Source organism: Dendrobates tinctorius, unplaced genomic scaffold (genome assembly GCF_039654945.1).
Source record: "Dendrobates tinctorius isolate UK_male_01 unplaced genomic scaffold, ASM3965494v1 ptg000251l, whole genome shotgun sequence".
In the NCBI taxonomy this organism is placed as follows: Eukaryota; Metazoa; Chordata; class Amphibia; order Anura; family Dendrobatidae; genus Dendrobates; species Dendrobates tinctorius.
Genome location: NW_027361918.1, coordinates 5,027,209 through 5,054,075, shown reverse-complemented (window position 1 = coordinate 5,054,075; position 26,867 = coordinate 5,027,209). Strand labels below are relative to the sequence as shown.

Here is a 26,867-nt window from a genome sequence, read left to right as displayed (position 1 = left end):
AGCTTCCTGCAGGCCGCCGAAGGTCCCAGTCGCCATCTTGGATCCGGGGAAAGAGCCCCCCGCAGCAGCGCTGCACATTGCGCTGCCGTGGGGGGCTCAGGGAAGCACAGAGGGAGCCCCCTCCCTGCCGATGCTTCCCTTTAACCCCTGGCACACCGCGATCGTGTTTGATCGCGGTGTGAAAGGGGTTAACGTGTTGGGGGCGGTCCGTGACCACCCCTAACACATTGTGCCGGGTGTCAGCTGTGATAATTAGCTGACACCCGGCCGCGATCAGTGGTGCTCCCCACGTGGGCGCCGCTGATCGCTGTGACGTACTATCCCGTCTCTGGGAATTAAGTCCCAGGGCACATGGACGGGATAGTACGTCACATGACAGAAAGGGGTTAAAGTTACCTCAGCCTCCGTCTTTCTAGCTGAGCCCTGTATTTCTCCACTACCTTCAGGAGCCACCTTCCCCGAGGCCTGGTCCTTCGTTCTCCAGAAACGGGCTTCACAGGTGGCTTATTGCACTTCCCGTGCCCCAAGGACCCCTTCCTTCCAGTCTAGGAGCTTGGACAAGATTTTTCTCTCTTCTCTGAGCCTCAGCCCTCTCACAGCAATCCTGCTCTTACTCTGTCCTGTCACCGACTGACAATTCTCTAGAAAGATCCATTTACCTCAGACTAGCTCCACCCATCAAATGTCAGCTTGCTCTCTCTGATTGGATGCCCACAATCACTCCACTACCTAAGCTCCTCCCACTGTACCTACCTTCCACACTAACCCCCAACACCCTTTCCTAGTCAGTCTGGGATGAGGCCATCCTCCCGCCGGGTACACCCAGAAAGCACTAACTAGTGTGTGTGTTGAGTGCAGGGTTAGGAGTCCTGAGTGGTGATCCCTCCTTACCTGAGGATGAGGTGCAGTACCTCTGTGGCGACTGTACCCTCAGGGGCGCCATAGTACCCTTTCTCAACTTTCAATATTGTTGTCGGCTCCATACTGGGCCTGAGAGCGTCTGTGTTTGCCTCCTGAAATGTATACGGAGATTCAGTATGTTTAAACTATACTATATATACCTTGTATCTAGTGATACTGTACCCTTTTGCAAATTTTTATATTATTGTCTAATCCATACTGAGCCTGTGACCATCTGTGTCTGACTCATGAAATATATACGGAGATTTACAATTATCTCTAGACTGTATAGAGCCCCGTTTCCAATGCGGAAATATTATGAAGTAAATTAAGGTTTCCAAGCTTCAGTAATAAGAATTGATGTTGTTGGCATTGAAATGGGCACTGTAGGTGAGTTTCCTGTCCTCCACTCCCTGCCGGCTTTGCTTCTCCATTGACTTGCATTTGGTTTCGCGTTTCAGTCGGCCTCCGACTTTTCCCTATAGTCGGCCGATTTCGTTCAACCCGACTCGACCCGAAAAAAGGCAAAGTCGCTCATCTCTAGTTGTAAGTCCTATTGTAAAGTAGAGTCCATAGGCTCCTCAGCACTGGCACCTCCAGAAGGTATCTACGGTGTAAGAGCTGGCATTGCTGGGTCTCTCTGAGGTGGACTCTCTCTTGGCCAGATGTTTCAGTACTTTGCTCCATGTCCTGCTCGACCAAGGCGCGTATCAGCAGTTCCTTGGATTTGTCGGCTGCCTCTATTCCTCTCTGCTCACAGAGGTCGGTCACAGCCTCTCTGCTCTGCTTCTTGTACTGGGCTGCCATATCGATGAACAGCCCCTTGCCAAATAAAAGATAGAAAAACGGGGAAGGGAAACTGTTTGCAAGTATGTCTAAGCACCGAGCTGGACCTTGTAGAACTGGTGCACTCCTCGTAAGGATACCAGTTCTTTAGTACAGGGAATAATTGCTGACACCATGCACTAATGCTCTAATAGAAATACATTCTATCCCACCGCTGCCACCAATTTGTCACGTACCCGCTTCTAGCACGAGACTTGTTGTTGCGCCTGCAAGGGTTAATCCATCTCCTCTCAGTCCAGCATTCAACCTCTGTCCTATGCTGCAGTGGGAGCATAAATCACACCCCGACACAGACCACACACCCCACCCATACACGCTGCCACCACTCACCGAACACACGGCCGATGAGTCCCGGAAATACCACTACTGGCTGCCAATCACCAGGAGCGCACACTCTAAGGCCATGGATTTTTTAGAGCAACAAGGTTCAGACTTATTAAAGTTTTAAACTTTAATAGAAAAGGTACAGTGCTTACCATACAAGGATATAAAAAATATGGAAATAAAAAGTGACATACAAATATGCAAAACAGTTGTAAAAATAAAAGGGAGAAACTTACAGAAAGGTCTACACTTTGTAGTCTGGCTTCTGCTCCCCGGGGGGGGGATATGAAATGGATCACATCAGCTTGGCTGCCCCTCAGCTGTGAACAGGTTTCTATGGGTAAAGGCCTAATTTATAGATTAACCTGCAGATCAGATTTCTAGACCAGCCTCTCATGTTAATATTCTAATCCTTGGTTTGTGACTGGATCCTGGCTATTTTACCCATGAATACATTGTCTTTCTTTGAACTCTATTAGTGTGACCTTTCTCATAGATATAGTGTCAGGCTGCAATTGGCGTCTCTCTTCAAAAGAGTCAGGTGTGAAATGTTTCCACTTGTGTGCTCTCAGGAAGCCCCCTGGGGTTGGAACCAGAAAGACTGTCTCTTTCTCAGGGTAACATAGGTCATGACCTTTGTGAGCTGCAGCCTAGAACAGATGCTAAGTTACTGCTGGTCATACATCCACACATTTCACTACAGACCCTGTGATCAGGACTGTGCTCTGTGGCTACAGACAGTGTCAGGTCGGCGCCGTTATACTGATTACACTGATACCTGTCAGCAGGATTGTGCTCAGTGACTACAGGAAGTGTCAGATCAGTGCTGTTATACTGATTACACGGATACCTGTCAGCAGGATTGTGCTCCGTGACTACAGGCAGTGTCAGGTCGGCGCCGTTATACTGATTACACTGATACCTGTCAGCAGGATTGTGCTCCGTGACTACAGACAGTGTCAGGTCAGCGCCGTTATACTGATTACACGGATACCTGTCAGCAGGATTGTGCTCAGTGACTACAGACAGTGTCAGGTCAGTGCTGTTATACTGATTACACTGATACCTGTCAGCAGGATTGTGCTCCGTGACTACAGGCAGTGTCAGGTCGGCGCCGTTATACTGATTACACTGATACATGGTGATGAAATCCGTCTTGTGGTTGTTGTGTGATCTTTATTTTCAGTTTTGAGTTAATGATACGCTCATGCTCCAGGGCGAGGCTGTGGGCAGGACTTCATGTGATGCTCTGATTAGGTATTCATCAGTATGGCTTGACAGGTGACTGATCACTCACTGCCCCGCCCCCTATTTTACATAATATATATACAGTACATACTGAAAAAAGAAACCTTCTGCAGGCGGCGCTGGCTGTGGCTCCTGATCTGCAGCATAATCACGTTGTGTGTATAGAATTAATATGTTTGAGGTTATCCTGAGATTCCAAACAAAAAATCCATTTGATAACTGTGCCGGCCGCGCCTGCACAGTAGCAGCTATCCGAGTATATAGAGGTGATCCTACAGCCGATACTGTGCAGGTGCCATCTTGCTAGAGAGAAAAAAATATTTCCTCCTCCAAGATGGCGCCTGTACTGTAGCAGCTGTAGGATCACCTCTATATACTCGGATAGCTGCTACTGTGCAGGCGCGGCCGGCGCCATCAAATGGATTTACTTTTTGGAATATCAGGATAACCTCAAACATATTAATTCTATACACACGACACGTGATTATGCTGCAGATCAGGGGCCACCACCTGTCTGCAGAAGATTTTTTTATGTACATATAATATTCATTATGTTACCTAGGGGGCGGGGCAGTGAGGGATCAGTGACCAGTCAGCAGACTGCATTACGAATACCTAATCAGAGCACCACATGAACACCCCCCCCATAGGCCACCCACAGCCCACCCCAGGGCACGAGCATATCATTAACTCAAAACTGAAAATAAAGATTACACAACCACAAAACGGATTTCATCACCAGGTATCCGTGTAATCCGTATAATGGCGCTGACCTGACACTGCCTGTAGTCACTGAGCACAATCCTGCTGACAGCTATCAGTATAATGGTGCTGACCTGACACTGTCTGTAGTCACGGAGCACAATCCTGCTGACAGGTATGAGTGTAATCAGTATAATGTTGCTGACCTGACACTGTCTGTAGTCACTGAGCACAATCCTGCTGACAGGTATCAATGTAATCAGTATAATGGTGCTGACCTGACACTGTCTGTAGTCACTGAGCACAATCCTGCTGACAGGTATCAATGTAATCAGTATAATGGTGCTGACCTGACACTGCCTGTAGTCACTGAGCACAATCCTGCCGACAGGTATCAGTGTAATCAGTATAATGGTGCTGACCTGACACTGTCTGTAGTCACTGAGCACAATCCTGCTGACAGGTATCAATGTAATCAGTATAATGGTGCTGACCTGACACTGTCTGTAGTCACTGAGCACAATCCTGCTGACAGGTATCAATGTAATCAGTATAATGGTGCTGACCTGACACTGCCTGTAGTCACTGAGCACAATCCTGCCGACAGGTATCAGTGTAATCAGTATAATGGCGCTGACCTGACACTGTCTGTAGTCACTGAGCACAATCCTGCTGACAGGTATCAATGTAATCAGTATAATGGTGCTGACCTAACACTGTCTGTAGTCACTGAGCACAATCCTGCCGACAGGTATCAGTGTAATCAGTATAACAGCGCTGACCTGACACTAGTCACTGAGCACAATCCTGCTGACAGGTATCAATGTAATCAGTATAATGGTGCTGACCTGACACTGTCTGTAGTCACTGAGCACAATCCTGCTGACAGGTATCAGTGTAATCAGTATAATGGTGCTGACCTGACACTGTCTGTAGTCACTGAGCACAATCCTTCTGACAGGTATCAATGTAATCAGTATAATGGTGCTGACCTGACACTGTCTGTAGTCACTGAGCACAATCCTGCTGACAGGTATCAATGTAATCAGTATAATGGTGCTGACCTGACACTGCCTGTAGTCACTGAGCACAATCCTGCTGACAGCTATCAGTGTAATCAGTATAATGGTGCTGACCTGACACGGTCTGTAGTCACGGAGCACAATCCTGCTGACAGGTATGAGTGTAATCAGTATAATGGTGCTGACCTGACACTGTCTGTAGTCACTGAGCACAATCCTGCTGACAGGTATCAATGTAATCAGTATAATGGTGCTGACCTGACACTGTCTGTAGTCACTGAGCACAATCCTGATCACAGGTATCAGTGTAATCAGTATAACGGTGCCAACCTGACACTGCCTGTAGTCACTGAGCACAATCCTGATCACAGGGCATTTTAAAAGCTTTTTTTAAACACTGTTGGGTAACACTGGCGTCATCTTTCCTGAATATCTTGAGTATACTCCCAAGTTGTGGCCATTTTGGCTTAGTCTGATGACGTACTCCTGGGTCGTGGCCATTTTGGCTTAGGCTGTGTGCGCACACAGCGTTTTTAGCAGTTTTTTTAAGCGGATTTGCCAAAAAATCCGCTCAAAAACGCTAAAATAAGCTTCCCATTCATTTCTATGCATTTTGCACTTTTTGATGCGTTTTTTTTACTGCGAAAAAAACGCTTCATGGTAAAAAACGCATCATGCTCATTAATTTTGCGGATTTTTCCGCATTTCTGGCTATTTCTGTGTGTCAGGAGCCGCGCGGAAAAAAAACGCATAAAAAACGCGCGGTTTCTGGGAAGGGAGTCCGGTTTTTAAGCAGAAATTTTCTGCTACGGTGTGCACATAGCCTTAGTCTGTTTGATGACGTACTTCTGGGTTGCAGCCATTTTGGCTTAGTCGTGTGTAGCTGGATTTGTCTTTTCGAGCCTTCAGGTACCTTATTACAGAATAACAGGGCAAATTTAGGGTAGCGACCTCTGCTGCTCAGATAGGGGCATCGATTAGGGTTTTATAGGGATACTGCAAGTGCCCTTATTACTCTGTTCAATCCTCTTGTTCTCCCTCTTCACACGTCTTGCTTTGTGGTGTTATTTGGGTATTTTTAGTGAGTCTGTATAATATCTACAGATTTTTAGAGGTAATTTCCTGTTACACATACGAGAGGTGTTCAATGATGTATCTCCTTGAATATGAAAACATTTTTCAGAGAACATTGACCTCCCTACTTTTCAGTGTAATCCTTCTCCCACTTTGCCTGCAGTGATCGGATGGCCTCAGACTAGGAGACTATTCCCCGGGTCTGGCCTGTAGGGTAGATGGTGAAGCTCGATGAAGCCACATTCCCGGAGAGCATCTTGTGGTTTGTGAGTCGGCACACTGTCGTGAAGCAGCAACACCTGCTGACAACTTCCCACGGCATTTCTCTCTGCCTCACGTAATGCCTTCACTGTTGAAGCAGACGTGTCTACAGTAATTGTCTTATGTGGCGTGAATTCTAGTAACACGCCTTCTGTATCTCAAATGTTCCCATGATCTTTCCAGGTGACTGCTGGACAGAAGATTTCTTTAGAGTTGGTGACCCCGTGTGCCTCCATAGCTGGATTCTTGTTTGGTCTCAGGATCATGGTGGTGGAGTCACCTAAAATAATTTGAGAATAGAAGTCTCCTGGATTTTTTTTAAGCAGGTCTAAATTCTCTTGGCTAAATTGCTGACATTTTTTTCTCAGGCGTCAACATTGGTGGCACTGCCCAGAACCTGACCTCAGACATCAAAACATCATGAATGATAGCGGAAACCGTGCCAACTGCAATGCCCAAATCATGAGCGATAACACTAAATATGACGATGATCTTCCAAAATCACGTCCTCCACCTTACGGCACATTTCCCCCAAAGATGCTTCAACAGGTCGCCCTGAACTTGGGGTCATTGGTAACTGATTCTCTACCCCATTGAAACGGCTTGGCACAAAAGTTTATTTGGCAGGAGGAAGGTGCATCGTCACCACATACAGCAATCAGCCCTCCATGGATGTCTTTACATTTCTTACAAAGGCAGAAATGTAATCAAGGAACGAAGCTCCAGATCGCTCACGTTCTTGTAGAGCCGCAGTGTACTACACTTTCCATCCTGTCACTTCCATCAGACTGAAGTTCCAGTGTCGGTTACTTGTCCGGATGTGTCCCAAGATGTACAGAGAAGCTGATAGGACCCGCTGGGGTACATAACTCATGAACACCCCTCGTGCGTGTATATATCCCATACCCTTATATCGCTTATCCTATTATCTCTGTGAATTCTTCTTTAGAGATCCTGCTCACGCTTAGAGGCCACTCGTCCTCCTTTTCTTGATGTTCGAGAACAAGTTGGACTCCATGGACTTGTGTGCTAATTATTACCATAAATAGGGTCCAGCGTTCCGTATTGGCATCGTCACCATTTGTAAAGCACTGTAAGTTGGACAATGCGCAGAACGCCGTCTCCTCCACCCCTGCGTGGATTTTCATGGAAACTCTGACAATTTTCAGCAGGTAAATAGAACAAACGTCAACTTTATTTACAGGGAAAAAAAAAAAAAAATAAAAAGTTATTAGTTACACATAAAAATGACGACACAAAGAAATACAGGTTAGGTTCATAGTGTGCAAAGCTATAGAGCGCCGTCTCCACCGCATGGCTAGCCTGGGGTCCAGCAGATATCACCGTCGTGTGCCCTCTCTGCACTAGAACCGCCGCTCCGACGGTGGACACTGCTGACCCCAGAGACAAAACCACATAATACGATCCGTGTCCTCCCATGGAGAGGTCTCAGCCACACAGACAACTCAGACCTCCGCCAGTCACCAGCGACTTTACACAGCGGTACAACGCTGGACCCGTCACGGCTGTAAACACTACACATGAAGCTCGAGCACTAGGAGGCTGCAGCCAGTGAGAGCGGCTGCATGAAAAGCATGACAAGGCAGGAAGCCATGGTCCCCCGTCCTCTGCTGCGCAGCAAAATATGATTGTCCCACCACCCACAGAGAGAAGACAGCAGAGTGCGGCTAACCCTCCAGAACATGGTACTTCCACCATCAGATACATTACTCACACACCGCCAAATCCGCAAGGACGGCCATTCTGTACGACTAACAGACTACTACTGCGTAAACCGTGTCTAGCCAGGACATGCCAGAGAGCTCAGTCGCACCACTCTCGACCTCTACAACCAGCCCAGGCAGTTCAAGGATCTTAACCAATCTGACATCTGCCAAGTTTGTCCTAAAACTGCAGAAACGCTGCTGTGACACTCTGTTTGTAGCCACGATAGCCCCATGTCTGCGATCAGTCCACCATTGATCTCTACGTCCATCCAGAAGAGTCCAGAGCCGGCAACCAGATGAACTGCTGTGTCTGGCTAGGACAGTCCAGAGACCTCTAGATTGGGGTTTGACATCTTCCTGCGTCCCGCACAGTTCCTGGCCGCAGGGAGGTGGAAATGTTGACAGAGGAGGATGATATTCCAGCTGCAGCACGGTTTGGGTAGCTGTCCAGCCGGCTGAAGCTACTAATTGCTATGACGACACCGTAACAGCCATCACATTCCCATTCCGAGCAAAGAAGAATTTACTGAAGGCTTCTTCAAGTAGACCAGCGAGTCGGCTCTGGTCGGCCTGAAAGGTGAAGACAAGATTAGCACCGGGAGCGTTGCACAGTCCTGTGCCGACTCCATAGACGGGGCTCTCACCTCACTGACAAAACCCAGCTGCACCAGCTCCATGGCCAGGTCTGGGATGTGCTCATCTAAAAAGAAACGGGAAAAACATGATGACAGCGGCCAACCCTACAGAACAACCCTGCCCTCAGCTCCATACTCACTAGGTAGCACGTCACAGCTTAAGTGTCTGTTCAGCTTATCCTCCAGCTTTAGTAACAACGTCACCTGAGGAGCAAAACCAGATAACACTGAATATAAAAGAAGATGGAGGAGGAAGCGGGAAGAACAGAGTGAGAGGAGGGAAGATCATCAGAGGAGATGGAGGAGGAAGCGTGCAGAACAGAGTGAGAGGGAAGGTCTGCAGAGGAGATGGAGGAGGAAGCGTGCAGAACAGAGTGAGAGGAGGACGACGCGGGAAGAACAGAGAGAGAGGAGGGAAGGTCTGCAGAGGAGATGGAGGAGGAAGCATGCAGAACAGAGTGAGAGGAGGAGGACGGGGGAAGAACAGAGAGTGAGAGGAAGGAAGGTCTGCAGAGGAGATGGAGGAGGAAGCGTGCAGAACAGAGTGAGAGGAGGACGACGCGGGAAGAACAGAGAGAGAGGAGGGAAGGTCTGCAGAGGAGATGGAGGAGGAAGCGTGCAGAACAAAGTGAGAGGAGGACGACGCGGGAAGAACAGAGAGAGGAGGGAAGGTCTGCAGAGGAGATGGAGGAGGAAGCATGCAAAACAGAGTGAGAGGAGGAGGATGCGGGAAGAACAGAGAGTGAGAGGAAGGAAGGTCTGCAGAGGAGATGGAGGAGGAAGCGTGCAGAACAGAGTGAGAGGAGGAGGACGCGGGAAGAACAGAGTGAGAGGAAGGAAGGTCTGCAGAGGAGATGGAGGAGGAAGCGTGCAGAGTGAGAGGAGGAGGATGCGGGAAGAACAGAGAGTGAGAGGAAGGAAGGTCTGCAGAGTAGGTGGAGGAGGAAGCGTGCAGAACAGAGTGAGAGGAGGAGGACGCGGGAAGAACAGAGTGAGAGGAAGGAAGGTCTGCAGAGGAGATGGAGGAGGAAGCGTGCAGAACAGAGTGAGAGGAGGAGGACGCGGGAAGAACAGAGAGTGAGAGGAAGGAAGGTCTGCAGAGGAGATGGAGGAGGAAGCGTGCAGAACAGAGTGAGAGGAGGAGGATGCGGGAAGAACAGAGAGAGTGAAAGGAGGGAAGGTCTGCAGAGGAAATAGAGGAAGACGCGGGCATAACAGAGAGAGTGAAAGGAGGGAAGGTCTGCAGAGGAGATGGAGGAGGAAGCGTGCAGAACAGAGAGTGAGAGGAAGGAAGGTCTGCAGAGGAGATGGAGGAGGACTCGGGAAGAACAGAGAGTGAGAGGAGGGAAGGTCTGCAGAGATGGAGGAGGAAGCGTGCAGAACAGAGTAAGAGGAAGAGGACGCGGGAAGAACAGAGTGAGAGGAAGGAAGGTCGGCAGTGGAGATGGAGGAGGAAGCATGCAGAACAGAGAGTGAGAGGAAGGAAGGTCTGCAGAGGAAATGGAGGAGGACGCGGGCATAACAGAGTGAAAGGAGGGAAGGTCTGAGGAGGAGATGGAGGAGGAAGTGTGCAGAACAGAGAGTGAGAGGAAGGAAGGTCTGCAGAGGAGATGGAGGAGGACACGGGAAGAACAGAGTGAGAGGAGGGAAGGTCTGCAGAGATGGAGGAGGAAGCGTGCAGAGCAGAGTGAGAGGGAAGGTCTGCAGAGGAGATGGAGGAGGAAGCGTGCAGAGCAGAGTGAGAGGAGGAGGACGCGGGAAGAACAGAGAGTGAGAGGAGGGAAGGTCTGCAGAGATGGAAGAGGAAGCATGCAGAACAGAGTGAGAGGGAAGGTCTGCAGAGGAGAAGGAGGAGGAAGCGTGCAGAACAGAGTAAGAGGAGGGAAGGTCTGCAGAGGAGATGGAGGAGGAAAGGTCTGCAGAGGAGATGGAGGAGGACGCGGGCAGAACAGAGAGTGAAAGGAGTGAAGGTCAGCAGAGGAGATGGAGGAGGATGCAAGCAGAATAGAGAGTGAGGAAGGAAGTTCTGCAGAGGAGATAGCGTGTAGAACAGAGTGAGAGGAGGGAAAGTCTGCAGAGGAGATGGAGGAGGAAGTGTGCAGAACAGAGAGTGAGAGGAGGGAAGGTCTGCAGAGGAGATGGAGGAGGAAGCGTGCAGAACAGAGTGAGAGGAGAGAAGGTCTGCAGAGGAGATGGAGGAGGAAGAGTGCAGAACAGAGAGTGAGGTGGGAAGGTCTGCAGAGGAGATGGAGGAGAAAGCGTGCAGAACACAGGGTGAGAGGAGGGAAGGTCTGCAGAGGAGATGGAGGAGGAAGCGTGCAGAACACAGGGTGAGAGGAGGGAAGGTCTGCAGAGGAGATGGAGGAGGAAGCGGGCAGAACACAGAGGTGAGAGGAAGGAAGCGGGCAGAACAGAAAGTGAGAGGAGGGAAGGTCTGCAGAGGAGATGGAGGAGGGGAGCGTGCAGAACAGAGAGTGAGAGGAGGGAAGGTCTGCAGAGGAGATGGAGGAGGAAGAGTGCAGAACAGAGAGTGAGGTGGGAAGGTCTGCAGAGGAGACGGAGGAGGAAGCGGGCAGAACAGAGTGAAAGGAGTGAAGGTCTGCAGAGGAGATGGAGGAGGACGCAAGCAGAATAGAGAGTGAGGAAGGAAGGTCTGCAGAGGAGATGGAGGAGGAAGCGTGCAGAACAGAGTGAGAGGAGGGAAGGTCTGCAGAGGAGATGGAGGAGGAAGAGTGCAGAACAGAGTGTTAGAGGAGGGAAGGTCTGCAGAGGAGATGGAGGAGGAAGCGTGCAGAACAGAGTGAGAGGAGGGAAGGTCTGCAGAGGAGATGGAGGCGGAAGAGTGCAGAACAGAGAGTGAGGTGGGAAGGTCTGCAGAGGAGATGGAGGAGAAAGCGTGCAGAACAGAGTGTTAGAGGAGGGAAGGTCTGCAGAGGAGATGGAGGAGGAAGCGTGCAGAACACAGGGTGAGAGGAGGGAAGGTCTGCAGAGGAGATGGAGGAGGAAGCGGGCAGAACACAGGTGAGAGGAAGGAAGCGGGCAGAACAGAAAGTGAGAGGAGGGAAGGTCTGCAGAGGAGATGGAGGAGGGGAGCGTGCAGAACAGAGTGAGAGGAGGGAAGGTCTGCAGAGGAGATGGAGGAGGAAGAGTGCAGAACAGAGAGTGAGGTGGGAAGGTCTGCAGAGGAGATGGAGGAGAAAGCGTGCAGAACACAGGGTGAGAGGAGGGAAGGTCTGCAGAGGAGATGGAGGAGGAAGCGGGCAGAACAGAAAGTGAGAGGAGGGAAGGTCTGCAGAGGAGATGGAGGAGGGGAGCGTGCAGAACAGAGAGTGAGAGGAGGGAAGGTCTGCAGAGGAGATGGAGGAGGAAAGGTCTGCAGAGGAGACGGAGGAGGACGCAGGCAGAACAGAGTGAAAGGAGTGAAGGTCTGCAGAGGAGATGGAGGAGGACGCAAGCAGAATAGAGAGTGAGGAAGGAAGGTCTGCAGAGGAGATGGAGGAGGAAGCGTGCAGAACAAAGTGAGAGGAGGAGGATGCGGGAAGAACAGAGTGAGAGGAAGGAAGGTCTGCAGAGGAGGTGGAGGAGGAAGCGTGCAGAACAGAGTGAAAGGAGGAGGACGCGGGAAGAACAGAGTGAGAGGAAGGAAGGTCTGCAGAGGAGATGGAGGAGGAAGCGTGCAGAACAGAGTGAGAGGAGGAGGACGCGGAAAGAACAGAGAGTGAGAGGAAGGAAGGTCTGCAGAGGAGATGGAGGAGGAAGCGTGCAGAACAGAGTGAGAGGAGGAGGATGCGGGAAGAACAGAGAGAGTGAAAGGAGGGAAGGTCTGCAGAGGAAATAGAGGAGGACGCGGGCATAACAGAGAGAGTGAAAGGAGGGAAGGTCTGCAGAGGAGATGGAGGAGGAAGCGTGCAGAACAGAGAGTGAGAGGAAGGAAGGTCTGCAGAGGAGATGGAGGAGGACACGGGAAGAACAGAGAGTGAGAGGAGGGAAGGTCTGCAGAGATGGAGGAGGAAGCGTGCAGAACAGAGTGAGAGGAGGAGGACGCGGGAAGAACAGAGTGAGAGGAAGGAAGGTCTGCAGTGGAGATGGAGGAGGAAGCATGCAGAACAGAGAGTGAGAGGAAGGAAGGTCTGCAGAGGAAATGGAGGAGGACGCGGGCATAACAGAGTGAAAGGAGGGAAGGTCTGCAGAGGAGATGGAGGAGGAAGTGTGCAGAACAGAGAGTGAGAGGAAGGAAGGTCTGCAGAGGAGATGGAGGAGGACACGGGAAGAACAGAGTGAGAGGAGGGAAGGTCTGCAGAGATGGAGGAGGAAGCGTGCAGAGCAGAGTGAGAGGGAAGGTCTGCAGAGGAGATGGAGGAGGAAGCGTGCAGAGTGAGAGGAGGAGGACGCGGGAAGAACAGAGAGTGAGAGGAGGGAAGGTCTGCAGAGATGGAAGAGGAAGCATGCAGAACAGAGTGAGAGGGAAGGTCTGCAGAGGAGAAGGAGGAGGAAGCGTGCAGAACAGAGTGAGAGGAGGGAAGGTCTGCAGAGGAGATGGAGGAGGAAAGGTCTGCAGAGGAGATGGAGGAGGACGCGGGCAGAACAGAGAGTGAAAGGAGTGAAGGTCAGCAGAGGAGATGGAGGAGGACGCAAGCAGAATACAGAGTGAGGAAGGAAGTTCTGAAGAGGAGATAGCGTGTAGAACAGAGTGAGAGGAGGGAAAGTCTGCAGAGGAGATGGAGGAGGAAGTGTGCAGAACAGAGAGTGAGAGGAGGGAAGGTCTGCAGAGGAGATGGAGGAGGAAGCGTGCAGAACAGAGTGAGAGGAGGGAAGGTCTGCAGAGGAGATGGAGGAAGAGTGCAGAACAGAGAGTGAGGTGGGAAGGTCTGCAGAGGAGATGGAGGAGAAAGCGTGCAGAACACAGGGTGAGAGGAGGGAAGGTCTGCAGAGGAGATGGAGGAGGAAGCGTGCAGAACACAGGGTGAGAGGAGGGAAGGTCTGCAGAGGAGATGGAGGAGGAAGCGGGCAGAACACAGGGTGAGAGGAGGGAAGGTCTGCAGAGGAGATGGAGGAGGAAGCGGGCAGAACAGAGACTGAGAGGAGGGAAGGTCTGCAGAGGAGATGGAGGAGGAAGCATGCAGAACACAGAGGTGAGAGGAAGGAAGCGGGCAGAACAGAAAGTGAGAGGAGGGAAGGTCTGCAGAGGAGATGGAGGAGGGGAGCGTGCAGAACAGAGAGTGAGAGGAGGGAAGGTCTGCAGAGGAGATGGAGGAGGAAGCGTGCAGAACAGAGAGTGAGGTGGGAAGGTCTGCAGAGGAGACGGAGGAGGAAGCGGGCAGAACAGAGTAAGAGGAGGGAAGGTCTGCAGAGGAGATGGAGGAGGAAGAGTGCAGAACAGAGAGTGAGAGGAAGGAAGGTCTGCAGAGGAGATGGAGGAGGACACGGGAAGAACAGAGAGTGAGAGGAGGGAAGGTCTGCAGAGATGGAGGAGGAAGCGTGCAGAACAGAGTGAGAGGAGGAGGACGCGGGAAGAACAGAGAGTGAGAGGAAGGAAGGTCTGCAGAGGAGATGGAGGAGGAAGCATGCAGAACAGAGAGAGAGGAAGGAAGGTCTGCAGAGGAAATGGAGGAGGACACGGGAAGAACAGAGTGAGAGGAGGGAAGGTCTGCAGAGATGGAGGAGGAAGCGTGCAGAGCAGAGTGAGAGGGAAGGTCTGCAGAGGAGATTGAGGAGGAAGCGTGCAGAGCAGAGTGAGAGGAGGAGGATGCGGGAAGAACAGAGAGTGAGAGGAGGGAAGGTCTGCAGAGGAGATGGAGGAGGAAGCATGCAGAACAGAGTGAGGAGGAGGAGGACGCGGGAAGAACAGAGAGTGAGAGGAGGGAAGGTCTGCAGAGATGGAGGAGGAAGCATGCAGAACAGAGTGAGAGGGAAGGTCTGCAGAGGAGATGGAGGAGGAAGTGTGCAGAACAGAGAGTGAGAGGAGGGAAGGTTTGCAGAGGAGATGGAGGAGGAAGCGTGCAGAACAGAGAGTGAGAGGAGGGAAGGTCTGCAGAGGAGATGGAGGAGGAAAGGACTGCAGAGGAGATGGAGGAGGACGCGGGCAGAACAGAGAGTGAAAGGAGTGAAGGTCAGCAGAGGAGATGGAGGAGGACGCAAGCAGAATAGAGAGTGAGGAAGGAAGGTCTGCAGAGGAGATAGCGTGTAGAACAGAGTGAGAGGAGGGAAAGTCTGCAGAGGAGATGGAGGAGGAAGTGTGCAGAACAGAGAGTGAGAGGAGGGAAGGTCTGCAGAGGAGATGGAGGAGGAAGCGTGCAGAACAGAGTGAGAGGAGGGAAGGTCTGCAGAGGAGATGGAGGAGGAAGAGTGCAGAACAGAGAGTGAGGTGGGAAGGTCTGCAGAGGAGATGGAGGAGAAAGCGTGCAGAACACAGGGTGAGAGGAGGGAAGGTCTGCAGAGGAGATGGAGGAGGAAGCGTGCAGAACACAGGGTGAGAGGAGGGAAGGTCTGCAGAGGAGATGGAGGAGGAAGCGGGCAGAACAGAGAGTGAGAGGAGGGAAGGTCTGCAGAGGAGATGGAGGAGGAAGCGGGCAGAACAGAGAGTGAGAGGAGGGAAGGTCTGCAGAGGAGATGGAGGAGGAAGCGGGCAGAACAGAAAGTGAGAGGAGGGAAGGTCTGCAGAGGAGATGGAGGAGGGGAGCGTGCAGAACAGAGTGAGAGGAGGGAAGGTCTGCAGAGGAGATGGAGGAGGAAGCGTGCAGAACAGAGAGTGAGGTGGGAAGGTCTGCAGAGGAGACGGAGGAGGAAGCGGGCAGAACAGAGTAAGAGGAGGGAAGGTCTGCAGAGGAGATGGAGGAGGAAAGGTCTGCAGAAGAGATGGAGGAGGACGCAGGCAGAACAGAGTGAAAGGAGTGAAGGTCTGCAGAGGAGATAGCATGTAGAACAGAGTGAGAGGAGGGAAGGTCTGGAGAGGAGATGGAGGAGGAAGCGTGCAGAACAGAGTGTTAGAGGAGGGAAGGTCTGCAGAGGAGATGGAGGAGGAAGCGTGCAGAACAGAGTGAGAGGAGGGAAGGTCTGCAGAGGAGATGGAGGAGGAAGAGTGCAGAACAGAGAGTGAGGTGGGAAGGTCTGCAGAGGAGATGGAGGAGAAAGCGTGCAGAACACAGGGTGAGAGGAGGGAAGGTCTGCAGAGGAGATGGAGGAGGAAGCGTGCAGAACACAGGGTGAGAGGAGGGAAGGTCTGCAGAGGAGATGGAGGAGGAAGCGGGCAGAACACAGGGTGAGAGGAGGGAAGGTCTGCAGAGGAGAAGGAGGAGGAAGCGGGCAGAACAGAGAGTGAGGTGGGAAGGTCTGCAGAGGAGATGGAGGAGAAAGCGTGCAGAACACAGGGTGAGAGGAGGGAAGGTCTGCAGAGGAGATGGAGGAGGAAGCGTGCAGAACACAGGGTGAGAGGAGGGAAGGTCTGCAGAGGAGACGGAGGAGGAAGCGGGCAGAGCAGAGTAAGAGGAGGGAAGGTCTGCAGAGGAGATGGAGGAGGAAGCGTGCAGAACAGAGAGTGAGAGGAGGGAAGGTCTGCAGAGGAGATGGAGGAGGAAGCAGGCAGAACAGAGTAAGAGGAGGGAAGGTCTGCAGAGGAGATGGAGGAGGAAGCGTGCAGAACAGAGAGTGAGAGGAGGGAAGGTCTGCAGAGGAGATGGAGGAGGAAAGGTCTGCAGAGGAGATGGAGGAGGAAGCGTGCAGAAAAGTGAGAGGAGGGAAGGTCTGCAGAGGAGATGGAGGAGGAAAGGTCTGCAGAGGAGATGGAGGAGGAAGCGTGCAGAACAGAGAGTGAGAGGGGGGAAGGTCTGCAGAGGAGATCGAGGAAGCGTGCAGAACACAGGGCGAGAGGAGGGAAGGTCTGCAGAGGAGATCGAGGAAGCGTGCAGAACAGAGAGTGAGAGGAGGGAAGGTCTGCAGAGGAGATGGAGGAAGCGTGCAGAACAGAGGGCGAGAGAAGGGAAGGTCTGCAGAGGAGAAGAACAGGTGGCGTAAAAGGAGGCAAGAGCCAGGAGGAGGAGGAGGAAGCGTGCAGAACAGAGAGTGAGAGGAAGGAAGGTCTGCAGAGGAGATGGAGGAGGACACGGGAAGAACAGAGAGTGAGAGGAGGGAAGGTCTGCAGAGATGGAGGAGGAAGCGTGCAGAACAGAGTGAGAGGAGGGAAGGTCTGCAGAGGAGATGGAGGAAGCGTGCAGAACAAAGGGCGAGAGAAGGGAAGGTCTGCAGAGGAGAAGAACAGATGGCGTAAAAGGAGGCAAGAGCCAGGAGGAGGAGGAGGAGGAGGAGAGTAGGAAGGCTGAACACATGGTAAGAGGAAAGAAGGTCAGCAGAGAAGATGGAGGAAGATGCGAGCAGAAAAGAGGGTGAGAGGAGGGAAAGTCTGTGGAGGAGATGACTGGAAAACAAAATCTGGCGGAAAAGTGTAGAGAGTGAGGGCAGTAGTATATAGAAGTGTAGATATAATCTCTGGAGAGTGAGGGCAGGAGTATATAGAAGTGTAGATATAATCTCTGGAGAGTGAGGGCAGGAGTATATAGGGGTGTAGACATCGCCTGTGGAGGGTGAGGGCAGTAGTATATAGGGGTGTAGACACCTCCTGTGGAGGGTGAGGGCAGGAGTATATAGGGGTGTAGACATCGCCTGTAGAGGGTGAGGGCAGGAGTATATAGGGGTGTAGACACCTCCTGTGGAGGGTGAGGGCAGTAGTATATAGGGGTGTAGACATCGCCTGTGGAGGGTGAGGGCAGGAGTATATAGGGGTGTAGACACCGCCTGTAGAGGGGGAGGGCAGTAGTATATAGGGGTGTAGACATCGCCTGTGGAGGGTGAGGGCAGGAGTATATAGGGGTGTAGACATCGCCTGTGGAGGGGGAGGGCAGTAGTATATAGGGGTGTAGACACCGCCTGTGGAGGGTGAGGGCAGGAGTATATAAGGGTGTAGACACCGCCTGTGGAGGGTGAGGGCAGGAGTATATAGGGGTGTAGACATCGCCTATGGAGGGTGAGGGCAGGAGTATATAGGGGTGTAGACATCGCCTGTAGAGGGTGAGGGCAGGAGTATATAGGGGTGTAGACACCGCCTGTGGAGGGTGAGGGCAGGAGTATATAGGGGTGTAGACATCGCCTGTGGAGGGTGAGAGCAGTAGTATATAGGGGTGTAGACATCGCATGTGGAGGGTGAGGGTAGTATATAGGGGTGTAGACATCGCCTGTGGAGGGTGAGAGCAGTAGTATATAGGGGTGTAGACATCGCATGTGGAGGGTGAGGGTAGTATATAGGGGTGTAGACATCGCCTGTGGAGGGTGAAGGCAGGAGTATATAGGGGTGTAGACATCGCATGTGGAGGGTGAGGGCAGGAGTATATAGGGGTGTAGAGACCGCCTGTGGAGGGTGAGGGCAGGAGTATATAGGGGTGTAGACATTGCCTGTGGAGGGTGAGGGCAGGAGTATATAGGGGTGTAGACATCGCCTGTGGAGGGTGAGGGCAGGAGTATGTAGGGGTGTAGACACCGCCTGTGGAGGGGGAGGGCAGGAGTATATAGGGGTGTAGACATTCCGAGGAGGGTGAGGGCAGGAGTATATAGGGGTGTAGACACCTCCTGTGGAGGGTGAGGGCAGGAGTATATAGGGGTGTAGACATCGCCTGTGGAGGGTGAGGGAAGGAGTATATAGGGGTGCAGACATCGCCTATGGAGGGTGAGGGCAGGAGTATATAGGGGTGTAGATATTCCGAGGAGGGTGAGGGCAGGAGTGTATAGGGGTGTAGACATCGCCTGTGGAGGGTGAGGGAAGGAGTATATAGGGGTGTAGACATCGCCTGTGGAGGGTGAGGGCAGGAGTATATAGGGGTGTAGACACCGCCTGTAGAGGGGGAGGGCAGTAGTATATAGGGGTGTAGACATCGCCTGTGGAGGGTGAGGGCAGGAGTATATAGGGGTGTAGACACCGCCTGTGGAGGGTGAGGGCAGGAGTATATAGGAGTGTAGACATTCCGAGGAGGGTGAGGGCAGGAGTATAAAGGGGTGTAGACATCGCCTGTGGAGGGTGAGGGCAGGAGTATATAGGGGTGTAGACACCGCCTGTGGAGGGTGAGGGCAGGAGTATATAGGGGTGTAGACATTCCGAGGAGGGTGAGGGCAGGAGTATATAGGGGTGTAGACATCGCCTGTGGAGGGTGAGGGAAGGAGTATATAGGGGTGTAGGCATCGCCTGTGGAGGGTGAGGGCAGGAGTATATAGGGGTGTAGACACCGCCTGTGGAGGGTGAGGGCAGGAGTATATAGGGGTGTAGACATTCCGAGGAGGGTGAGGGCAGGAGTATATAGGGGTGTAGACATCGCCTGTAGAGGGTGAGGGCAGGAGTATATAGGGGTGTAGACACCGCCTGTGGAGGGTGAGGGCAGGAGTATATAGGGGTGTAGACATCGCCTGTAGAGGGGGAGGGCAGGAGTATATAGGGGTGTAGACATTCCGAGGAGGGTGTGGGCAGGAGTATATAGGGGTGTAGACACCTCCTGTGGAGGGTGAGGGCAGGAGTATATAGGGGTGTAGACATCGCCTGTGGAGGGTGAGGGCAGTAGTATATAGGGGTGTAGACATCGCCTGTGGAGGGTGAGGGCAGTAGTATATAGGGGTGTAGACATCGCCTGTAGAGGGTGAGGGCAGGAGTATATAGGGGTGTAGACATCGCCTGTGGAGGGTGAGGGCAGGAGTATATAGGGGTGTAGACACCTCCTGTGGAGGGTGAGGGCAGGAGTATATAGGGGTGTAGACATCGCCTGTGGAGGGTGAGGGCAGTAGTATATAGGGGTGTAGACTTCGCCTGTAGAGGGTGAGGGCAGGAGTATATAGGGGTGTAGACATCGCCTGTGGAGGGTGAGGGCAGGAGTATATAGGGGTGTAGACATCGCCTGTGGAGGGTGAGGGCAGTAGTATATAGGGGTGTAGACATCGCCTGTAGAGGGTGAGGGGGTGTAGACATCACCTGTGGAGGGTGAGGGTAGTATATAGGGGTGTAGACATCGCCTGTAGAGGGTGAGGGCAGGATTATATAGGGGTGTAGACACCGCCTGTGGAGGGTGAGGGTAGTATATAGGGGTGTAGACATTGCCTGTAGAGGGTGAGGGCAGGATTATATAGGGGTGTAGACATCGCCTGTGGAGGGTGAAGGCAGGAGTATATAGGGGTGTAGACATCGCCTATGGAGGGTGAGGGGGTGTAGACATCGCCTGTGGAGGGTGAGGGGGTGTAGACATCGCCTGTGGAGGGTGAGGGGGTGTAGACATCGCCTGTGGAGGGTGAGGGGGTGTAGACATCGCCTGTGGAGGGTGAGGGGGTGTAGACATCGCCTGTGGAGGGTGAGGGGGTGTAGACATCGCCTGTGGAGGGTGAGGGGGTGTAGACATCGCCTGTGGAGGGTGAGGGGGTGTAGACATCGCCTGTGGAGGGTGAGGGGGTGTAGACATCGCCTGTGGAGGGTGAGGGGGTGTAGACATCGCCTGTGGAGGGTGAGGGGGTGTAGACATCGCCTGTGGAGGGTGAGGGGGTGTAGACATCGCCTGTGGAGGGTGAGGGGGTGTAGACATCGCCTGTGGAGGGTGAGGGGGTGTAGACATCGCCTGTGGAGGGTGAGGGGGTGTAGACATCGCCTGTGGAGGGTGAGGGGGTGTAGATATCGCCTGTGGAGGGTGAGGGGGTGTAGACATCGCCTGTGGAGGGTGAGGGGGTGTAGACATCGCCTGTGGAGGGTGAGGGGGTGTAGACATCGCCTGTAGAGGGTGAGGGGGTGTAGACATCGCCTGTAGAGGGTGAGGGTAGTATATAGGGGTGTAGACATCGCCTGTAGAGGGTGAGGGGGTGTAGACATCGCCTGTGGAGGGTGAAGGCAGGAGTATATAGGGGTGTAGACACTGCCTGTGGAGGGTGAGGGCAGGAGTATATAGGGGTGTAGACACTGCCTGTGGAGGGTGAGGGTAGTATATAGGGGTGTAGACATCACCTGTAGAGGGTGAGGGCAGGAGTATATAGGGGTGTAGACATCGCCTGTGGAGGGTGAGGGCAGGAGTATATAGGGGTGTAGACACTGCCTGTGGAGGGTGAGGGTAGTATATAGGGGTGTAGACATCACCTGTAGAGGGTGAGGGCAGGAGTATATAGGGGTGTAGACATCGCCTGTGGAGGGTGAGGGCAGTATATAGGGGTGTAGACATCATCTGTGGAGGGTGAGGGCAGTAGTATATAGGGGTGTAGACATCGCCTGTAGAGGGTGAGGGGGTGTAGACATCGCCTGTGGAGGGTGAGGGTAGTATATAGGGGTGTAGACATCGCCTGTAGAGGGTGAGGGGGTGTAGACATCGCCTGTGGAGGGTGAGGGTAGTATATAGGGGTGTAGACACCGCCTGTGGAGGGTGAGGGCAGTAGTATATAGGGGTGTAGACATCGCCTGTGGAGGGTGAGGGCAGTAGTATATAGGGGTGTAGACACCGCCTGTAGAGGGTGAGGGCAGTAGTATATAGGGGTGTAGACACCGCCTGTAGAGGGTGAGGGCAGTAGTATATAGGGGTGTAGACATCGCCTGTGGAGGGTGAGGGCAGGAGTATATAGGGGTGTAGACATCGCCTGTGGAGGGTGAGGGCAGGAGTATATAGGGGTGTAGACACCGCCTGTGGAGGGTGAGGGCAGTAGTATATAGGGGTGTAGACACCGCCTGTGGAGGGTGAGGGTAGTATATAGGGGTGTAGACATCGCCTGTAGAGGGTGAGGGCAGTAGTATATAGGGGTGTAGACATCGCCTGTGGAGGGTGAGGGCAGGAGTATATAGGGGTGTAGACATCGCCTGTAGAGGGGGAGGGCAGTAGTATATAGGGGTGTAGACATCGCCTGTGGAGGGTGAGGGCAGTAGTATATAGGGGTGTAGACACCGCCTGTGGAGGGTGAGGGTAGTATATAGGGGTGTAGACATCGCCTGTAGAGGGTGAGGGCAGTAGTATATAGGGGTGTAGACATCGCCTGTGGAGGGTGAGGGCAGGAGTATATAGGGGTGTAGACATCGCCTGTGGAGGGTGAGGGCAGTAGTATATAGGGGTGTAGACACCGCCTGTGGAGGGTGAGGGCAGTAGTATATAGGGGTGTAGACATCGCCTGTAGAGGGTGAGGGCAGTAGTATATAGGGGTGTAGACATCGCCTGTGGAGGGTGAGGGCAGGAGTATATAGGGGTGTAGACATCGCCTGTGGAGGGTGAGGGCAGGAGTATGTAGGGGTGTAGACACCGCCTGTGGAGGGTGAGGGCAGGAGTATATAGGGGTGTAGACACCGCCTGTGGAGGGTGAGGGTAGTATATAGGGGTGTAGACATCGCCTGTAGAGGGTGAGGGCAGTAGTATATAGGGGTGTAGACATCGCCTGTGGAGGGTGAGGGCAGGAGTATATAGGGGTGTAGACACCGCCTGTAGAGGGGGGGAGGGCAGTAGTATATAGGGGTGTAGACATCGCCTGTGGAGGGTGAGGGCAGTAGTATATAGGGGTGTAGACACCGCCTGTGGAGGGTGAGGGTAGTATATAGGGGTGTAGACATCGCCTGTGGAGGGTGAGGGCAGTAGTATATAGGGGTGTAGACATCGCCTGTGGAGGGTGAGGGCAGTAGTATATAGGGGTGTAGACACCGCCTGTGGAGGGTGAGGGCAGTAGTATATAGGGGTGTAGACACCGCCTGTAGAGGGTGAGGGCAGTAGTATATAGGGGTGTAGACATCGCCTGTGGAGGGTGAGGGCAGTAGTATATAGGGGTGTAGACATCGCCTGTGGAGGGTGAGGGCAGTAGTATATAGGGGTGTAGACATCGCCTGTGGAGGGTGAGGGCAGGAGTATATAGGGGTGTAGACATCGCCTGTAGAGGGTGAGGGCAGGAGTATATAGGGGTGTAGACATCGCCTGTAGAGGGTGAGGGGGTGTAGACATCGCCTGTGGAGGGTGAGGGTAGTATATAGGGGTGTAGACATCGCCTGTAGAGGGTGAGGGGGTGTAGACATCGCCTGTGGAGGGTGAGGGCAGTATATAGGGGTGTAGACATCATCTGTGGAGGGTGAGGGCAGTAGTATATAGGGGTGTAGACATCGCCTGTAGAGGGTGAGGGGGTGTAGACATCGCCTGTGGAGGGTGAGGGTAGTATATAGGGGTGTAGACATCGCCTGTAGAGGGTGAGGGGGTGTAGACATCGCCTGTGGAGGGTGAGGGTAGTATATAGGGGTGTAGACATCGCCTGTAGAGGGTGAGGGGGTGTAGACATCGCCTGTGGAGGGTGAGGGTAGTATATAGGGGTGTAGACACCGCCTGTGGAGGGTGAGGGCAGTAGTATATAGGGGTGTAGACATCGCCTGTGGAGGGTGAGGGCAGTAGTATATAGGGGTGTAGACACCGCCTGTAGAGGGTGAGGGCAGTAGTATATAGGGGTGTAGACATCGCCTGTGGAGGGTGAGGGCAGTAGTATATAGGGGTGTAGACATCGCCTGTGGAGGGTGAGGGCAGGAGTATATAGGGGTGTAGACATCGCCTGTGGAGGGTGAGGGCAGGAGTATATAGGGGTGTAGACACCGCCTGTGGAGGGTGAGGGCAGTAGTATATAGGGGTGTAGACACCGCCTGTGGAGGGTGAGGGTAGTATATAGGGGTGTAGACATCGCCTGTAGAGGGTGAGGGCAGTAGTATATAGGGGTGTAGACATCGCCTGTGGAGGGTGAGGGCAGGAGTATATAGGGGTGTAGACACCGCCTGTAGAGGGGGAGGGCAGTAGTATATAGGGGTGTAGACATCGCCTGTGGAGGGTGAGGGCAGTAGTATATAGGGGTGTAGACACCGCCTGTGGAGGGTGAGGGTAGTATATAGGGGTGTAGACATCGCCTGTGGAGGGTGAGGGCAGTAGTATATAGGGGTGTAGACATCGCCTGTGGAGGGTGAGGGCAGTAGTATATAGGGGTGTAGACACCGCCTGTGGAGGGTGAGGGCAGTAGTATATAGGGGTGTAGACACCGCCTGTAGAGGGTGAGGGCAGTAGTATATAGGGGTGTAGACATCGCCTGTGGAGGGTGAGGGCAGTAGTATATAGGGGTGTAGACATCGCCTGTGGAGGGTGAGGGCAGTAGTATATAGGGGTGTAGACATCGCCTGTGGAGGGTGAGGGCAGGAGTATATAGGGGTGTAGACATCGCCTGTAGAGGGTGAGGGCAGGAGTATATAGGGGTGTAGACATCGCCTGTAGAGGGTGAGGGCAGGAGTATATAGGGGTGTAGACACCGCCTGTGGAGGGTGAGGGCAGGAGTATATAGGGGTGTAGACATCGCCTGTGGAGGGTGAGGGCAGTAGTATATAGGGGTGTAGACATCGCCTGTAGAGGGTGAGGGCAGGAGTATATAGGGGTGTAGACACCGCCTGTAGAGGGTGAGGGCAGGAGTATATAGGGGTGTAGACACCGCCTGTAGAGGGTGAGGGCAGTAGTATATAGGGGTGTAGACATCGCCTGTGGAGGGTGAGGGCAGTAGTATATAGGGGTGTAGACATCGCCTGTAGAGGGTGAGGGCAGGAGTATATAGGGGTGTAGACACCGCCTGTAGATGGTGAGGGCAGGAGTATATAGGGGTGTAGACACCGCCTGTGGAGGGTGAGGGCAGTAGTATATAGGGGTGTAGACATCGCCTGTGGAGGGTGAGGGCAGTAGTATATAGGGGTGTAGACATCGCCTGTAGAGGGTGAGGGCAGGAGTATATAGGGGTGTAGACATCGCCTGTAGATGGTGAGGGCAGGAGTATATAGGGGTGTAGACATCGCCTGTGGAGGGTGAGGGCAGGAGTATATAGGGGTGTAGACACCGCCTGTGGAGGGTGAGGGGGTGTAGACATCGCCTGTGGAGGGTGAGGGGGTGTAGACATCGCCTGTGGAGGGTGAGGGGGTGTAGACATCGCCTGTGGAGGGTGAGGGGGTGTAGACATCGCCTGTGGAGGGTGAGGGGGTGTAGACATCGCCTGTGGAGGGTGAGGGGGTGTAGACATCGCCTGTAGAGGGTGAGGGGGTGTAGACATCGCCTGTGGAGGGTGAGGGTAGTATATAGGGGTGTAGACATCGCCTGTAGAGGGTGAGGGCAGGAGTATATAGGGGTGTAGACATCGCCTGTGGAGGGTGAGGGGGTGTAGACATCGCCTGTAGAGGGTGAGGGGGTGTAGACATCGCCTGTAGAGGGTGAGGGCAGGAGTATATAGGGGTGTAGACACCGCCTGTGGAGGGTGAGGGGGTGTAGACATCGCCTGTAGAGGGTGAGGGGGTGTAGACATCGCCTGTAGAGGGTGAGGGGGTGTAGACATCGCCTGTGGAGGGTATTGAGAAGGCTACGGTGGGGGTAGTAGTCGCACTGCACACATGCAGTCTTACATGGGTCTTTGCTCCTTCGTCCACAGACTCGATGTTGCACTGCATCTGCACCACCTGCACAGCACACAGATAGAGTGTCAGCTCTGCGGATCAGGGCGACGACGGCTCTAACTATGAAACCTACAACTCGCCTTCCGTGTCTCCAACTCAGCCGGTTCGGGAGTTGGGGTCTTCACAGAGGGAGGAATGACGGGGGATTTAACCACTTCCTGTTGTGGCTGCTGAGGTCGAGGAATTCCAAATGCGGTCAGGGGGTAAATGCCATTTCTACAGGACAGGAAATAAATCTGTGACCTACTACAACTCCCAGCCGTCTCTCCCCGGTTCTCCATCAGCATACATAGCCTTCCCTGGCTGAGACAGACTACTACACCCAGCTGGCATATGGATAATATACGCTTGCGTTCCTCCTATCGATGACGTGACCCCAGCTGTGATGGACTACAACACCCAGCTAACCCCCGATCTTCTCTGAGTGATTAACTTCTCACCTGACGTCTTCTAGAAACTTGTCCAGCTCCAGAGCCGGGGACTGCGAGAACCTGAGGAACAGAGAGAAGTGACACCTAGCGGCCTGGAGGACGGGTAGCAGACATTATGGCTGACTATACTCACATCATCTGAACGCCAACCCGGTCACAGTGATTGATTTCAGCCAAGACGGCGCTCATATCACGGTTCTTCGTCATTTCTTCTAAGGCATTTTCAGGAATCATGTCTGTAGAAGGAGAGGGCATTGCAGACACGAACACCAGAAAAATGGCGGGCACAGGGCAGACGAGAAAGCCACAACTCAGACAGCGTGAGGGAAGACGAGCAAGCCATGGTAGAAGGGGGAACAGAAAAGACAAAGACAGGGCTAAGGGGAGGGGAGACGGGCGAGCCATGGTAGAAGGGGGAACAGAAAAGACAGACAGGGCTAAGGGGAGGAAAGACGAGCGAGCCATGGTAGAAGGGGGAACAGAAAAGACTAAGACAGGGCTAAGGGGAGGGAAGACGAGCGAGCCATGGTAGAAGGGGGAACAGGAAAGACTAAGACAGGGCTAAGGGGAGGGAAGACGAGCGAGCCATGGTAGAAGGGGGAACAGAAAAGACTAAGACAGGGCTAAGGGGAGGGAAGACGAGCGAGCCATGGTAGAAGGGGGAACAGAAAAGACAGACAGGGCTAAGGGGAGGAAAGACGAGCGAGCCATGGTAGAAGGGGGAACAGAAAAGACAGACAGGGCTAAGGGGAGGAAAGACGAGCGAGCCATGGTAGAAGGGGGAACAGAAAAGACAGACAGGGCTAAGGGGAGGAAAGACGAGCGAGCCATGGTAGAAGGGGGAACAGAAAAGACTAAGACAGGGCTAAGGGGAGGGAAGACGAGCGAGCCATGGTAGAAGGGGGAACAGAAAAGACAGACAGGGCTAAGGGGAGGAAAGACGAGCGAGCCATGGTAGAAGGGGGAACAGAAAAGACTAAGACAGGGCTAAGGGGAGGGAAGACGAGCGAGCCATGGTAGAAGGGGGAACAGGAAAGACTAAGACAGGGCTAAGGGGAGGGGAGACGAGCGAGCCATGGTAGAAGGGGGAACAGAAAAGACAGACAGGGCTAAGGGGAGGAAAGACGAGCGAGCCATGGTAGAAGGGGGAACAGGAAAGACTAAGACAGGGCTAAGGGGAGGGAAGACGAGCGAGCCATGGTAGAAGGGGGAACAGG

At 53.2% G+C, this 26,867-nt stretch overlaps 1 protein-coding gene across 2 annotated transcripts in view; it reads right to left on the bottom strand.

Annotated features, from left to right (window-relative positions):
• Positions 1-7,550: 7,550 nt before the first annotated feature.
• The window catches only part of NRBP1 (nuclear receptor binding protein 1), a 56,866-nt gene continuing 37,549 nt past the window's right edge, over positions 7,551-26,867 (bottom strand). For both annotated transcript variants that reach the window (XM_073557771.1, XM_073557772.1), the window contains 7 exons: positions 25,784-25,886; positions 25,660-25,710; positions 25,300-25,435; positions 25,169-25,222; positions 8,880-8,943; positions 8,749-8,804; positions 7,551-8,674 (listed from right to left, as the gene is read on the bottom strand). In XM_073557771.1, coding sequence (XP_073413872.1) covers positions 8,576-8,674; positions 8,749-8,804; positions 8,880-8,943; positions 25,169-25,222; positions 25,300-25,435; positions 25,660-25,710; positions 25,784-25,886 — 563 coding nt within the window. In that variant the 3' untranslated portion in view covers positions 7,551-8,575. The remainder of the gene's footprint in view (positions 8,675-8,748; positions 8,805-8,879; positions 8,944-25,168; positions 25,223-25,299; positions 25,436-25,659; positions 25,711-25,783; positions 25,887-26,867) is intronic.